The following is a 17183-nucleotide window of genomic DNA, read 5'->3' as shown; positions in this document are numbered from 1 at the left end:
CTTTCCCGGACCCACTGCTTCTGTGTTTGTGACCAGCAACTTTTACTGAACACTTCCCAATGGTGGTTCTCCTAGGCAGCTGGAGTGTTACGGAAAGAGCTCTGGACATTCTAGAGTCTTGTGGATGCAGATAAAGGTCCAAGGACTAAGCTCGCATACTAGCTATGTGATTTTCCCTTAAGTAGAAAAAAATTGACATGTGTTTGTATCTCAGCAAAATTACAAATTACTACAAATCCAAACTTATTTAGGACTACAAAGAAGCACCATTATTAAATTTAGGAGTGGCAACAGTGTGTTGTAATAAAATATCTATTATATAGTTTTCAAACTTAAATTCTGTAAATTAGACTTAACTAGTAACCTCATCAGTGAAATGTGGGTTGCCATTTTGCTCCATTTTGCACCATTTTGTGTTTGTGTTATCAGAAAGGATTTGTGGCCACTAACATGGAAACGGACCTGCTTGTATTTTTTACATGGGACCTGAACCACAAAAAGAGAAAATTGAAAGCTACATATAGAAAGCCATATAATTTGGTTATAAACCACATTGGATATTGTTTAAATTCTCAAATACTTATTGCCAATACGAAAAGTACTGCTCTGGACTCAGTAGGATATATGAATGATTATGGCACAATTTTGGAATGTAGCGGTCACTGAGTCTGGTGAGAGTCAGACAAATACATAATCATCAGAATAGAAAGCATGATAGGATGCAAGCCTAGGGTGAAAGATAAACTCCATTCTGTGGGGTAGTTTAAAAGGTGTACATTTTGACTGGAAAATCAATGAGAGTGATAGCATTTAATGTGTGCCTCAAATGAGGTATAGATTTTCATCTGGTGAATAGGAAAAGGACTTCACCTAATGAGGCATGTGTACAAATCTAAGCACGAGTGTAAGAAGGAGCAGAAAGTGCTCAGGAAGAGCCTGATCTGCAAAGAGGTGATGCCCCAGCTGTAGACTGGGGCCACGTAACAGAAGACCTTGAATGCCATGCTATGAAGCAGGTTTTATTTAGTTGAAATTCTGGTCATTCCACTCATTTGACATTCAGTGTTGAGAGTCTGGTTTGGTGGACAACCAGGTTCTTTGGAATTCCCCTGCTCTTATTTATTTATTGATTGATTGATTGATTGATTGATTGATTTGATTTGATTTATTTGACAGAGAGAGACACAGCGAGAGAGGGAACACAAGCAGAGGGAGTGGGAGAGGGAGAAGCAGGCTTCCCACAGAGCAGGGAGCCCGATGCGGGGCTAGATCCCAGGACCCTGGGATCATGACCCGAGCCGAAGGCAGACGCTTAACGGCTGAGCCACCCAGGCGCCCCTATTTTTATTTTTTAAAAAAGATTTATTTATTTATTTAGAGAGTGTCCGTGAACACACACGGGGGAGGGGCAGAGGGAGAGGGAGAGAGAAAATCCCAAGCAGACTCCCCACTGAGTGTGGGGCTCAATACGGGGCTCAACATGGGGCTCGACACAGGGTTCGACACCACAACCCTGAGATCATGACCTGAGCTGAAACCAAGAGTCAGACACTCAACTGACTGAGCCACCCAGGTGCCCCTGGAATTCCCCTACTTCTAAAGGCAGGACACGGTTCTGAGAAGAGACAAAGTGGCCTGTGCTTTCCCCCCGCTCAGGTCTGACTGACAGAGAGGCATAAGATTTTTATAGTTGATGAGTACAAATACTACTATAGTTTTGAAGAGGTACTCTAACTCTGCCTGGCAGGATTACTGTGAATCTCTCCTAGAAACTTTACCAAACAGAGCTAGGAAGTTTACAAGGAAGAAAGAAAATTGATTTGGGTTTACATGTGCTGGATGTGGAGATTAAGATAAACTGGGTGATGTGTGTGAAGATAGCTAACACTGAGCCTTAGTAGAGCCTCCATGACTATTAGTTGAATCTGTTGAGAGAAATTTGGAAATATGGCTCTGAGTTTCAAGAATGAGGTCCAGGTTAAAATGTAGGTTTGTAATCATTTCTATAAAGATGACAGGATCATGGACAAGAACAAGGTCTTCTAGGAAGAGGGTGAAGTGGGAAGCGAATAGGACAAAGGACAGAAATTAAGGCGATGTCTACACTGAAGGGATGGATTAAGGAACAAAAATCAGTGAAGGAAACTGAGATAGAAGAGAGGATGCTGTTTTGGAATCCAAGGGAAGTGAAAGCCTCCTGAAGAAAGACATTAAATGAGATGAGGTGTTGGATTTAGCTGTTAGGAAGTGACTGTGGAGGAATCAGAAGTGAGATGTGGAGGCAGTAGCCATATTTGAGAGGTTGAGAAGTGAATGGGAAATGAAGCCCTTGAACTTAGGCCCCTGGCAAAATCCTCATCTTTGAAGAGCCATCTCAATGTCACCTCTTCTGTGACTCCTTTCCCAACTTTCTGAATTAGCCTCTTCTTATAGGTGCTTTTGTAATACTCAATCCTTTCTTTCTTGAAAAATTTCATAGCACTGCCCTTCATCTGTCTACATACTGGTGTCCCAAGTGAAGACTGGTTCCCTTGCAGTTAGCAAACCTTATTTTGTTCAGCACTGTATTCCTGAGGTCTTAGCTTAATGCCAGGACTAGTTGTAACTCAGTAAACATTTCCTAAATGCATGAGTTAGGAAAAAAAAAAGAAATATTTTAGGGAGTTTGAATATGGAGGAGAAGAGAAAAAATTTTAAGAAAGAATAGGCTTGAGAGAAAAATCTTTAGAAAGAAGAAGTCTTGAGCATTTTCGTAGACTGATAAGAAGTCAGGGAAGGGGCAGAGATTGAGGGTACAAAAGAGGAAAGAGCTAAGCAGGCCTCAGTAGGGAAGAAAGGTAATGAGGAGGTGGGTTAAGGGCACAGGTACAGAAAAAGGTCTGGAAGAGACCTGTCTTCTTCCTCCGAAACAGAAGAGTAAGGCGAAGAAAAGGGAGTGTAGTTTAACTTTGAAAGTAAGGGAGAAAAATTGAGGAGGCTTACATTGGGTAGACCCTTAAGGTAAAGTAAAGGGACAGAAGGTAACTGGGGGTCCTGAACACAAAAGGTCTGGAACACTTTCAGATTGTATGACCAGGATTCCTGTAATCGTGAAGAGTGAATGGGTCCCCCAGCCGTCCTGAGAGTCCATGTAAACCTGGTGAAGTTTATCAGTTTGCTCGCTCGCTAGTTTGTATCCATTTATTTGTGAACAGACATTTAAAAATAAATGTCAGTTCTATGGTTTGGCTTGTGTGTTTGTTTTATCTTCTCTTAAGGAAACAGCTGTGATATAATCAAAGTATCTGTTGCAGATTTTGGAAGTCATTTTGCACACCATCTTTGCAAAGGCCCTTTTCTGTTTGAATAGAAGTTAGCTAACCTACATGTGGCTTACAGTGCTTGGCATCTGTTTTTACAGCTGTCTTTTTCTGTTATCATTAACCCAAGGTTTCATGTATGAACATTATCAGCATGATACACGGGGACTGCTCCATGGCATGTGCATTTAAGTGAATCTTTAAGTCTGAAATGAGATGTGCTAGGATTACTAAAGTCCCTCCCTCTCTTTTTAACTAGAATTGGACAAGTTATAACCATCAAAGCAAAAGTTACCAGAGCATTCAGCACAAGCATGGAGGTAAGTGACCCCTTTTCTTCTGACTATTGGTGCCCATCTCTTCAGAGAGCAGAAGAGGAGTTCTGGAATAATTTGGAGCTCATGAGATTCTGAATTTCACAAGGCCCTGGAATCTGTGGTCAGGCTCACAGGTAAATAATAAGGGCCTTGTGTTTCCCAGTCAACTCTGCTACTAAAATGAAATGTGATGCAATGTACTATTTTAACAGAGAAGGATACACAGACAGTAAACATACAAGGGAGAAGGGTACTCTCTTGGTTCTTTGCAAAGTATGGGTTTTATTTCCTAATTATTCTGACTCTACTTGTGCTCCATCTCTTCACCTTCTACTGGAAACTAGCCCCATCATTAGCTAGTTTTTGCAAGGCAGAGTAACTGAAGGGAGAAGACGTCCTCCTTTCTTCTACATCCACTTGGTTTTATTTTCTTTACCATGGTTGTGAAAGCAACATTTTCAGAGGCTTTTGAAATCGCTGTCCAGGTGAAACTAGCAGGAAAGGAGTTACTGGATCCTATATTGCAACTTCTAGGTTGGTTAGTACCAGTCCCTTTGATCTCTGGACACAAAAGACAGGATGGGACTTACATTTGTTTGTTAGGGCTCCCGTAACAGAGTCCTGCAGACTAGGTGGCTTAACCAACAGAAATGTATTGTGTCACAGCTCTAGAAGCTAGAAGTCCTAAACCAAGGTGTCAGTAAGGTTGACTCTTTCTGAGGACTATGCAAGAGAATGTGCCCCAATGCTCTCTTCTGGCTTCTGGTGATTTGCTGGCAGTCTTTGATGTCCTTGGCTTCTGCATCACCCCCATCTCTGCCTTCATCTTCACGGGGTGTTCTTACAGTGTGTGTGTCTGTGTCCAAATTCCCCCTTTTTAGAAAGACATCAGGCACATTGGATTAGGAGCGCACCCTACTCTGGTGTGACCTCATCTTAACCAATTACATCTGAACCACCCCATTTCCAAAGTCAGGTCACATTGTAACATACTGGATTTGGTGGGGGACACAATTCAACCCATATTCTGATTCAATAAAACTGTTTGGCAATAACCACATGTATGGTGATGGCTTTACCCCAGTATCCATATGAACAGAATACAGAACACTTGCAATCACAAGAGAAATGTTTGTGTTAAAAACCAGATCTCTCAGCAGCAGTTGTGATGATGCTCTCTCAGCTGTGGGCTCCCCACTGGGCTTGGCCTCTCTCCTGAGGGCTAGTGCTCTTTATATTCAGCCCAAACATGGATAACAGCTCCCTTTCCTTTCTCCTTTTCCTTCTATTCCCTGAGATAAGCTAAAATTTCCAAAGGAAAAAGCTATAGATAACACGATGCCATTTTGTCCACATTAATTTCATTATAAAACTGAGAGACTAAAGATTTTAAAGAGTTGTGGTACATCTCTCTAATGATCAACAAGCCATTCATGAATATCTTGTTTTCAAAAGCATGTTTAGTAACAATGGGATTAGAAAATGCTTGTCAAATAATGCCAGTTTTTTAAATTATAATATAAAACTATAAATACAGTATGATAACTTTATGTGTGTCTTTACATAACACACACGTAAAACTGGAAGAAAATTTACCTAAACATTAGTAATTATTAGTCTGGGTGGCAGAATTACTAATAATATTTGCTCTGAATAATCAGGTTCCATTTTTATCTATTTTTATATTTACCAAACTTTCCATGGTAAATACGTATTTTTCTATAACCAGAAAAAAGTTATTTTTTAATTTTATGGAACATCACTGAACAAACAGTGTTGCTTAAAAAGAAATTAAAATGCTGATTTTAGGGGCCCCTGGGTGACTCAGTCATTAAGCATCTGCCTTCGGCTCAGGTCACGATCCCAGGGTCCTGGGATCGAGCCCACATCAGGCTCCCTGCTCAGTGGAGAGCCTGCTTCTTCCTCTCCCACTCCCCCTGCTTGTGTTCCCTCTCTTGCTGTCTCTCTCTCTGTCAAATAAATAAAATCTTAAAAATAAATAAATAAAAGTAATAAAATGCTGATTTTATTCAAAAAAGAATGATGAAGTATATCACTGAATCTTGATTGCTGCAATCTCGTGTGTTATCTGGATGGCTGGAAGTTTACTGATTTATTTTTCTTTTCGTTTTAGATCAGCATCAAGGTCATAGTACAGGACATGTTCACTGGTATTGAGAAACTTGTTAGTGTGGCTTTCTCTACATTTGTAGCCAAACCAGTTGGAGAAGAAAAGGTAAATTTTCTGTGTGAAGGAGTACCTAGCATGTTATTCAGGGACATGTTAATGATGGCATCAGAATTATTATGGAAAAAAAGACCTTTCTTCTTACTGTGACATATGCTTTCCGAGGATTTGTTATCCACCCCTATTTCTGTAAAAGTTGTCATTGTGTGGTAATACAGCGTTATGTACCTTAGAGAAAGGGAGATGTTGCCAGTTGGTGAAAATAGAAAAAAAATACTGTTTTAAATGATCTGAAGGGTCTATCGGTTTCTCAAAAATAGTGTTTACTGGTTTTGTTCTTTTCTTTTGTGGTTATATAACTCAAAATTGAGTTAAAATAATTTTTTTTTCCTTTAAAGCAAGAGCAACTTAGTAAGCAGTTGCATGTTATGGTCCAGTCATTTGTTTATACCTGATGGAAGAATGTCAAAGAGGCTAAACTAGTGAAGTTTAGAAATAAGCTTCAAGGCATATGAAGTAAAAACAGCCTTAAAATAAATATGTTGTTCTGATGTGTGTGCCCAGGGGGCTTGCATGACCATTGGCCAAAAGCAGCTTGTCTCTAGTCTGCCGGGGGTTTACTTATTATCGTTTCTTGGTTTTCCTTTTCAGGGTCAGGGTACCTAGGAGAGGGTTCACATTTAGTCTAAGCGTTTTTAAATGTCATAATCTAATTTAGAATTTAAATCTTTCACTGCAAGGATCACTCCAGAGGTGGGCACAGTGGTTTTTCCTAGTTCCACTTTGAAGCGACAAGGAGTACTTCTCACTCTACAAAAGCGTTCTTCCTCAGACTGCCTCCAACTTTAGAGCTGGGACAAAGCCATGTTTTCTGTGTACCCAACAGAGGGGACAGCAGAACAGCACTCACAAGCTACTCCTCACTTGGGCCAGGAGGCAAAGAGATGGGTGGGTCTGAATTAGCCTGCCCTGATGGCTGGGTGGTAGGTGTCCCTGCAGACTTTCATGCACCAGGACACTTCTCCCAGTCCCTGTCCAATATTAGACACACCACAAGACATATTCACATTGCCCAAGGGCCTGCTTTTTCAAACTGAAGTTCATATCAGCTGTTATTTAAAATGCAGCTTTCTGAAAATAAAATAAAATGCAGCTTTCTGGGCTGTGTCTCAGACCTACTGAATGAGAATAACTAGTATAGGAACTTGGAATCTGTACTTTGACAAAGCATCCCAGGTATCCTATGTTCATTAAAATCGAAGACATTGAGATAGGTCTTGCAAACCATTCTGTTTTTCTGGGAGTGCCCCCAAATCTCCAAACATTTGAGAATGAGGGAATATGGGGGTGAGTGCAAGTGACCAATAAGAGTCTGCATCACCGTCCTGTTCCATGTTCTCATTCTGACCTCAGGGACTCATGGGTTAAGAATATAATAGTCACACTTCAGTTCAGCCTCTGCTGAGCCTGAAGAACTGTTTTCTGAAAGTGGTTCTGGAAGGTTGGTGCCTTGCGGTGCTGCCATAATAGGTTGGCTCAGGTAACCTTTACGTAAAGCACCTTTCCCAGACTTTCCAGCTAAGACCATTCTTGTTCAGTGGTGCATCACTAAGAAAGCCATGAAAAATCAGAGGTTTGGTCTAAAACTGCAGGCCTATGTGCATCTCTGTCCAAAGTGAGTTTATTCCAGGATGAGATGGGCAGTGACTAGGCTTAGTTCATCAGTTGCACAGACTGGATCATCGAAGGACTCACAAAACTCCGAAGGGGATGCTCGTGCAGGGCTTCACTAAAACTAAAAGAAATGGTATAGCAGGAGAAAGAAAGCACAGGCAAACATCAAAGAAGGTCAGGGCTTCCAGGCATAGTTCTTAGGGTCTTTTTCCTTTTTTTTTTTTTTATTATTTTATTTTATTTTCTCATCATGATAAGTGCTGTCTTTAATCCCTATCCCCTATTTCACCCATCCCCCTACCCACCTCCCCTCTGGTAACCATCAGTTTGTTATTCATATTTAAGAGTGTTTCTTGGTTTGTCTCTCTCTCTTTTTTTTCCTTTCTCATTTGTTTTTGTTTCTTCAAGTCCACATATGAGTGAGATCATATGGTATTTGTCTTTCTCTGATTTGTTTCGCTTAGCATTATACTCTCTGCTTCATCCTTGTAATAGCAAATGGCAAGATTTCATTCTTCAATGGCAATATTCCATTGTATATGTATATACCACATCCACATCTTCTTTACCCATTCATCTATCAGTGGACACCTGGGCTGCTTTCATAGTTTGGATATTGTAGATAATACTGTTATAAACATAGGGGTACATGTATCCCTCTGAATTAGTCTTTTTGTATTTTGGGGATAAATACCCCATAGTGCTATTACTGGATCATAGGGCAGTTCTATCTTTAACTTTCTGAGGAACCTCCATACTGTTCTCCAGAGTGGCTGCATCAGTTTTCATTCCCACCAACAGTGCAAGAGGGTTCCCCTTTCTCCACGTCCTCACCAATACCTGTTGTTTCTTGTGGTGTTGAATTTTAGCCATTCTGACAGGTGTGAGGTGATATCTCATTGTAGTTTTGATTTGTATTTCTCTGATAGCTAGTGATGTTGAGCATCTTTTCATGTGTTTGTTGTCCATCTGGATGTCTTCTTTGGAGCAATGTCTGTTCATGTCTTCTGTCCATTTTTAATTTGGATTATTTGGTTTTTGGGTGTTGAGTTGTATCAGTTCTTCCTATATTTTGGATACTAACCCTGTATCAGATATGTCATTTGCAAATATCTTCTCCCATTCAGTAGGTTGCCTTTTAGTTTTGTCAATTATTTTCTTTGCTCCTCAGAAACTTTTTATTTTGTTGTACTCCCAATAGTTTATTTTTATTTTTATTTTCCTTGCCTCAGGAGACATATCTAGAAAAATGTTGCTACAGCCAATGTCAGAGGAATTACTGCCTGTGCTTTCTTCAAGGATTTTTATGGTTTCAGGTCTCACATTTAGGTCTTTAACCCATTTTGAGTTTATTTTTTTGTATGATGAAAGAAAGGGGTCCAATTTCATTTTTTTGCATGTGACTGTCCAATTTTCCCATCACTGTTTGTTGCAGAGACTGTCTTTTTCTTATTGTATATTCATTCCTCCTTTGTCAAAGATTAATTGACCATGTAATTGTGGGTTTATATCTGGGTTTCCTGTTCTATTCCATTGATCTATGTGTCTATTTTTGCCAGTACCATACTGTTTTAATTACTAGCACTTTGTAATATAACTTGCCAACTAGAATTGTGACACCTCAAGTTTTTTGTTTTTTTTTTTTTTAAAGATTTTATTTATTTATTTGACAGAGAGAGACACAGCGAGAAAGGGAACACAAGCAGGGGGAGTAGAAGAGGGAGAAGCAGGTTTCCTGCAGAGCAGGGAGCCTGATGCGGGGCTCGATCCCAGGACCCTGGGATCATGACCTGAGCCGAAGGCAGACGCTTAACGACTGAGCCACCCAGGCGCCCCATGACACCTCAAGTTTTGTTTTTGTTTTTGTTTTTGTTTTTTATTATTTGACAGAGAGAGAGAGACAGCTAGAGAGGGAACACAAGCAGGAGAGTGGGAGAGGGAGAAGCAGGCTTCCCGCTGAGCAGGGAGCCCAATGTGGGGCTCAATCCCAGGACCCTGGGATCATTACCTGAGCTGAAGGCAGATGCTTAACGACTGAGCCACCCAGGTGCCCCTTGTTTTTCTTTTTCAAGATTGTTTTGGCTATTCGAGGTCTTTTGTGGTTCCATATAAATTTAAGGATTATTTGTTCTAGCTCTGTGAAAATGCTGTTGGTATTTTGATAGGGATTACATTAAATATGTAGATTGCTTTGGGTGTATTGACATTTTAACAATATTTGTTCTTCCAATCCATGAGCATGGAATGTCTTTCCATTTCTTTGTATTGTCTTGAATTTCTTTTATCAGTGTTTTATAGTTTTCAGAGTACAGATCTTTCATGTCTTTGGTCAGGTTTATTCACAGATATTTTATTGTTTTTAGTGCATTTGTAAATAGGATTATTTTCTTAATTTCATTCTCTGCTGCTTCATTATTAGTGTATAGGAATGGAACAGATTTCTGTACATTGATTTTGTATTCTGTGACTGTATTAAATTTATTTATCACTTCTTCTTTGGTGGAGTTAGGGTTTTCTATATCATGTCATCTTCAAATAGTGAAAATTTTACTTCTTCCTTACCAATTCAGATTCCCCTTTTTTCCTTTTGTTGTCTAATTGCTGTGGCTAGGACTTGCAGTACTATGTTGAATAAAAGTGGTGAAGGTGGACAGCCGTGTCTTGTTCCTGACCTTAGCAGAAAAGCTCTCAGTTTTTCACTCTCAGGGTCCTTTTCAGATATACAAAATATGCTTCATCTGTAGATTGGAGAGCCAAGACACAAGGTTGTTTTTTTTTTTAAGATTTTATTTATTTGTCAGAGAGAGAGGGAGAGAGAGTGCGCACATGAGCGCACAAGCAAGGGGAGCAGCAGGCTCCCCACTGAGCTGGGAGCCTGATGCGGGACTCGATCCCAGGACCCTGGGATCATGACCTGAGCCTAAGGCAGACGCTTAACCAACTGAGCCACCCGGGCATCCCAAGACAAAAGTTTACCAGGTGGACTTTTATACCCCAGTGGTCACACAACTAAAACAAGGCTGTGGAGTTAAACCAGTATAAGTTATCAAGTCTATATATTCCTAAACAAATTAGACAAGGCAGTGTACAGGAGTTTTAGACTTCAAAGCAGCATATTATGAACCACTAGCTGCTTCGTCTTCTTGGCTAAGGGTCAGTGCCAGCCCTCAGGTATCCTGGAAATGAGCATGGAATTATCCCCATCCAGTCTCAAGGTGACTTCCTTATGCACACAGGTCAAGAGACAGGCATTTATGGCAGAGCTTGAGCCCTTGGTTCTGTTGCATCATATTTTTAGGTTTCTGGAGGTCAAAGCTTTGTTCTGACCTTTTGATTCTTTTAGTTTGCTTATTAGATAATGTTTTCACCATGTGATGAAATTTCCAAATTAGAAATAACTCTCAGTACTTGACAGCTTTCTCTAGAACATCTTTATTCCCTCCCTTTGAGATCTTAATTTTGCAAGAAGTAGAAGACATTTCTTGGTAAGAGTTCAATGGACTTAAAGTCCCCCTCCTCATTCATTAATTTGAAGAATTTTTTTAGTTTGCAGCTCTGTTGAAAAATTTAAAAAGCAGGGAAAATTAATATTTAGAAAACTCTTTAAAGCACATATCTTATTGTATGAAGAAATAATTAAGCCTATATTGATTTTTTTAGTTTAAAAATATTGTAAGAGGGGCGCCTGGGTGGCTCAGTCGTTGAGCGTCTGCCTTCGGCTCAGGTCATGATCCCAGGGTCCTGGGATCCAGCCCCGCATCAGGCTCCCTGCTCAGCAGGGAGTCTGCTTCTCCCTCTCCAACTCCCCCTGCTTGTGTTCCCTCTCTCGCTGTGTCTCTCTCTGTCAAATAAATAAATAAAATCTTTAAAAAAAATAAAAATATTGTAAGAAAGAAATTTAGTCAAATAATATGTGTAAAAAGACCCAGAAATGCTCTATTTATTTTGAGTTAGAAAACAATGTAACATATCATTAGTTTTACAAAATTCGTGTTGTGCTCTTATAATTTAACAAGGCAATGTTTTTCTTTCTCTAGATTCATTTAAAACCAGTCACACTTCTAACTGAGCAAGATCATGTGGAACATAATCTGGCTTCTGAGAGAAGGAAAGTTCGATTACATCATGAGGATACCTTTAAAAACTTGATGAAGGAAAACAAGTTTGACGGTCAGTAACTCTACTTATAGGAACTTTAATTATATGACTGTGACAAGTGAAAGGGTCTTTTCTTAAGAGCACACTTCTTTTCACCTTATTATTACAATTTGGCCCTGGCGATGCTAGGTATCTTCCCCAACAAACCTAGTGGCTGGAGAAGGAAGGGCCTGGCCACTTCAAAATATAACTGCTGACACCGAAGACCTCTTTAAATTGATGCTTCTCCATGGGAAGAGACAGGAAAGAAGGGTGACAGGGACCAGGCAGTCCTTATCGGTAAGAATGCGCTCAGTAGTGATCAACGAATAAAGGAATGACAACGCAATATATCCATCTGGTGCTTCACAGTTTACTAAGCAGTCTCTCATTCATTACTTCATATGAGCTGATTATAATATCAACAAAGGAGGAAACTGAACCTGAGCAGGGAAGACCCTTGCTAAAGATCACAGGACGCACTTTGATTCTATTCTTGCTATGAACCGAAGCACTAAGATTCTATTCCTGTTTCCTGGCTCTTCCCCAGTAACACTGGGTTTGATGAGCCAGAGTGTCTTAGTTCTCTGGCTGTGATCTCCCAGGCTCTTTGAGGCCTCATGGGGCCAGAATGGCAGGGAAAAGAGGGCTGCCTTGCCCCTCCCCTGCCCTTCCTTTTCTTCTGACCCCATCTCCTGCAGCCCCAGGGGAGATGACCTACTGGGGAGAGCAAAGTGGTGAGGTTGGAAGTGGAGTGGTCCAGCTCAAGTCCCTCTGCTCACCACTGCCAGAGGGGCCAGGAAGTTCATAGAAGGTCCAACTCCCTCCTGAGCTCCGAAAGCAGACACATGTAGAAGAGGAAGGAAAGGATGAATACCTACCATTTACATCAACATGGATGGAACTGGAGCAGATTATGCTAAGTGAAATAAGTCAAGCAGAAAAAGACAATTATATGGTTTCACTAATATGTGGAATATAAGGAATAGCACAGGATCATAGGGACAGGGAGGGAAAACTGAATGGGAAGAAATCAGAGAGAGAGACAAATCATGAGAGACTCTTGACTTTGGGAAACAAACTGAGGGCTGTGGAAAGGGAGGTGGGGGGGGGTAACGGGGTGGTTGTAACAGGGTGGATGGGCATTAAGGAGGGCACATGATGTGATGAGCACTGGGTGTTATACACAGATAATGAATCATTGAACATTACATCAAAAACCAATGATGCCTTATATGTTGGATAATTGAATTTAAATAAAATAGGAATGGGATAAATCTGTAAAAAAAAAAAAAAAAAGAAGAAGGAAAGGAGATGAGAAAGGATCAGAATGAGAATATTAAAAGAGAGGAAGGAAGAAGAGGACACACAGATGCCAGAGGAGAGAGAAAAGGCAGAGGCAGGGGTGATCTGTAGGGCGGCAGGGGTTTTATTTTGCTCTTCATGACGTCATCGTGGTCCTGGGACCACCTCACAGATGCCCTTTGCGTTGGAAAAAAAAAGTTTTTCAAAGGCTTCTATTCTTGTAGAACTTTAAAAGACAATGCCCATTAATTACCAAGCTACTTTTAAAGAAATGAAGACATCATCATTAAATTACTGTGCTGAGAAGAGTCCATCCTTTTGTAAAGATGGTCTCGGTACCAAACTATATTTAAAATGCATTTTGCTAAAGTAATGAAATGGCTAAACCATGAGAGCAAGGGCATGCTAGAGAGAAAATTCAAGGTGGAAGGAGGCAGGACATGACAAAATAGGACTGTGTCATGGAGGCTCTCTTAGGCCAGGCAAAGAGGCTTGACCTTTCTTCTCTCCTTGAGGGAAGCTGGTGAAGATTTGGGCAGGGTTGCATGATTAGGCTGGCACTTAATATGGTCATTCTGCATAGAGGAAGGGAGACTAGAGGGATGGAGGCCAGGCAAGGGGAGAGGAGCAGCTACTCCAGGCAATGATTATAGAGAGCGGAGGGGAAAAGGCCAAAAATATGCAAGGGATAACATCAGCAGAATAGGGTCACTCATGTGGGGAGATGGGTGAGGAAAGTAACTCTCAGGTTTCTGGTCTGAGGAACTGGTTAGCTAATGGTGGTATCATGAATGGAGCTAATACATAGGAGGGGGAGGAGAGGGGCACTCTTGATGAAGGTGGATGATGAGTTTAGTGTAGTCTGACGTGCATGTGGAACAACCAAAAGGACAAAACCAAGGCTGGGGAGAGTTAGTTTGAGACACAACAGCTTACAGATGGTAATTCAAAGGAAAGAGTACCTACAAGTCACCTAGGGAGGGCTCACAGTGGCACAAGTGGTGGGCCAAGAGTGAAATTTGGAGAACATGGCCATTTAAGAGGTGATTAGAGGAGGAGGATGGATCTACAAAGGAGACCTAGAGGGACTAGTGGGAGGGGTGCAGGGAGAACCAGAGACACTAGCATCATAAGCCAAGGGAGTAGAGTTACATGAAGAAATGAGAGGTCAACTGTGTTCCAGAAAGTTAGGAATAAAAACTGTCCACTGAACTTGGAATACAGAAGTCATTCCTACGTGCTGCAGCCATTCAAATATAGAGGTTAAACGATTGTAATTGACTTCAGTTTCAGTTTGTTAGGAAGTTGGCAGATCACGTCTACCAGTCTGGTTCAGTTTAGAATTATAGATTTTTAGGAGTCTGTTTTTATCATGTGTCCTCTAATCTGCCTGAGAATAGATTATTCTACATTCCTTTGCACAAAACAACTTTTAATCTAACTTTGTTGATTTGATCTTTTTAGAAATTTTACTAGCTTTCATGCCATCAAGATACCGTAGAACCTAAAAGCGATTTCTCTTAGTGTCAGAGCCGGACCCTAGAACTTTAAGTGGCCATGAGTGCATGGTTTGTCCACCTGCTACCTGGTGTATCTGGGTGGAGTTTGTTTTGAACTGGACAACACCTTCTAAAGGAAGATAGCTAGATCATCTTTGTTATTGAACCATGTTTTTAGAAAACCCAAGGTTCTACATTGATAGTAATATCACAACCAATTGGAATCTCTTTCAAGATTTTATGTGGTTGAAATGCATATTGTTAGAACAGTAAGAAATTTGAGTCAAAACCATATGCTTTCAGAAGAAAAGGGAAACAAATGACATTAGATTATGTAAAAGCAGGACTTCTTTGGAATGTGTTCTTGTACCACTGGGTCATTGTTTGGAAGCTTGGCTTGTAGGAAAAGGCTTCATATTTAGAGCATTTTTTTTAAAGATTTTATTTATTTGACAGAGAAAGACACAGCAAGAGAGGGAACACAAGCAGGGGGAGTGGGAGAGGGAGAAGAGGCTTCCTGCCAAGCAGGGAGTCCGATGCGGGGCTCAATCCCAGGACTCTGGGATCATGACCTGAGCTGAAGGCAGATGCTTAACGACTGAACCACCCAGGCACCCCAAGAAATCAAATCTTTATGAACATTATCCTGTGTTGATCCTTCCTGGTTATGAGAAGGAAAACTAGAATATCCTCAATTCAGGTCAAAGTTCCTGACCCAAAATTGTAGAATGAAGGCAAAAATTGCCCAAGCAGAATGATGACACAGTACTTAATGAACATCCAAAGTCCAAGTATTGAAATTGACCTCTGGACAAGTATGCTCTGACTTGGAAGCCTGCAGAAAGGGTGAAGTTTGTTTACCATACTTAACCTGAGTACACAGCCAGAGCTGTGAGCCTGACTTGGTCTCTGAGCCTGGGAGAGCCATATTTCTCCACTGATTGACAATTACCTGCAAATAGGTATGCTTCAGCACTGAGGTCACCTGTACTCCGTATATTTCTGCATACGTGCTATAGCGGGTGCTCATGCACACGTGACCTGCCTTAACCCACCTCTGTATCCCAGCATATCCCATGGATGTCTTTATAAGAATTGAGTAGTTTTTTCTTTAAAGTTATCCCTCGGAAAAGAAGGAATTGCTTTATATTTGAGTCTTTGCAGTGTCTCTCATAATATAAGGGCTACTCAGTTTTTAATTTTATAATTATTTAAATTATTTAAAAATAGGTAGTACACACGCACAGGGTGAAAATGTCAAAAGGTATGAGAGGGCATTCAGTTAAAAGGTAAGACTTCCTACCATCAGTATCTCCCAGTTAGCCAGTTCCTATCCTTAAAGACAACCAATGTTACACACACGCACGCACACACACACACACACACACTAGCATATACTTGGAGCACAGTATTCAAACAGCTATGTACCTTTCTTTTTTTCATTTAACATTGTATTTTACAGATTGTTTATATTTATCTTGAACAAAAAAGAGATATTAACTTAAAAAAACCTCAGTCAATACTAGTTTGAGATATTAATAGGACATCATCTGACAAAGTCAGAAATAGCAAAAAAAAAAAGAAAGAAAGAAGTTGAAAGGGATTGAAGATTTCATGTGCCTTTTAAAGACCACTTCGGGAAGCAGTCCAATTCTGATGACAGCAATATGGTAGACTTGGGTGTCTAGAACAAGCTAAAATTTCTGGATAAAATATTTACAAGCATCTTTGTGAATACATCTCAGCAGACAGGAAAATAAGAGAAAACCTTGAAGTCCAGAAATGATTAGAAAACACAAATGCAGCAGTGTAAGGAAATAGAAGAGCTGGCATTTGCTCAGGACTCTGTAGGCCCTAGAAGACCTAGAATTTGTGTTTTAATGGGCCTGAAAAGAATCAGGACACAAAGCCAGTGGCCCATGTTACGTGGAAGGTTGGATCAGGGAACCTTATATATAGCTGCAAACCTAAAAAAATGATACTCTTGGTGAGTCAAGTAGAAAAATCCCAATCCACAGACAGCTCTTGTAGGGATGCTTTCCTATCTCAGCCTTAACCCTAGGTAGAATGGGAAAAATTAACAAACAAACAAACAAGCAAGCAAACAAACAAAAAAACCCCGCAACTGTTACCTTTGAGAAGTCAATCACAAGTGCATTCTCATGTAGATTTGGCTTCAAAATTCACATGGCTTGTTTGGACTGAAACAGACCATGTGAAATTTAGTGGGAAGTGGCACTGTGTTATAGTTCCCCCAGCTGATCTATAGCCATAAATGCAAACCCCTGGAGAAATGACTTTAAGCCCAGCTCTCAGGAATTCCCCACACACATAGATCCAAGGAATATAAACTCCTAGTCAAAAATCATAAAAGATAAAAATAAATGAGTCACCAAAATCCAGAGGAAGCACCAGACAATAGAAGGAGGCCCAGAAAGACTACAGTTACTGGATTTATCATATAAAGAATATTAAATAAGAATGTTAATGTATTTTAAGAAAGAAAAGAGAATCAAAAGTATAATTATTTAGGAATAAAAAATTACCTAGAAGTTTTGACAAAGAAACAAAGAGAATTTCTATAAAAAAATATATATAATAATTTAAATTTAAAACTCAGTGGTTGGAGAGGTGCCTGGATGGCTCAGTCGGTTGGGCATCTGCCTTCAGCTCAGGTCATGATCCCGGGGTTCTGGGATAGAGCCCTATGTTGGGCTCCTTGCTTGGTGGGGAGTCTGCTTCTCCCTCTCCCTCTGCTGCTCCC

The 17183-nt window shown here is 40.4% G+C and overlaps 1 protein-coding gene across 1 annotated transcript in view; it reads left to right on the top strand.

Moving 5' to 3' along the window:
- ACOT12 (acyl-CoA thioesterase 12) overlaps positions 1–17183 on the top strand; it is a 44336-nt gene that overhangs the window by 9461 nt on the left and 17692 nt on the right. The window contains exons 3-5 of the mRNA XM_044916830.1: positions 3559–3619; positions 5751–5852; positions 11516–11648. Coding sequence (XP_044772765.1) covers positions 3559–3619; positions 5751–5852; positions 11516–11648 — 296 coding nt within the window. The remainder of the gene's footprint in view (positions 1–3558; positions 3620–5750; positions 5853–11515; positions 11649–17183) is intronic.

The sequence above is a fragment of the Neomonachus schauinslandi genome, chromosome 7 (assembly GCF_002201575.2).
Source record: "Neomonachus schauinslandi chromosome 7, ASM220157v2, whole genome shotgun sequence".
NCBI classification, from domain to species: Eukaryota; Metazoa; Chordata; class Mammalia; order Carnivora; family Phocidae; genus Neomonachus; species Neomonachus schauinslandi.
Note: the sequence above shows the minus strand (reverse complement) of the source record. Positions and strands in the feature narration are given on the sequence as shown.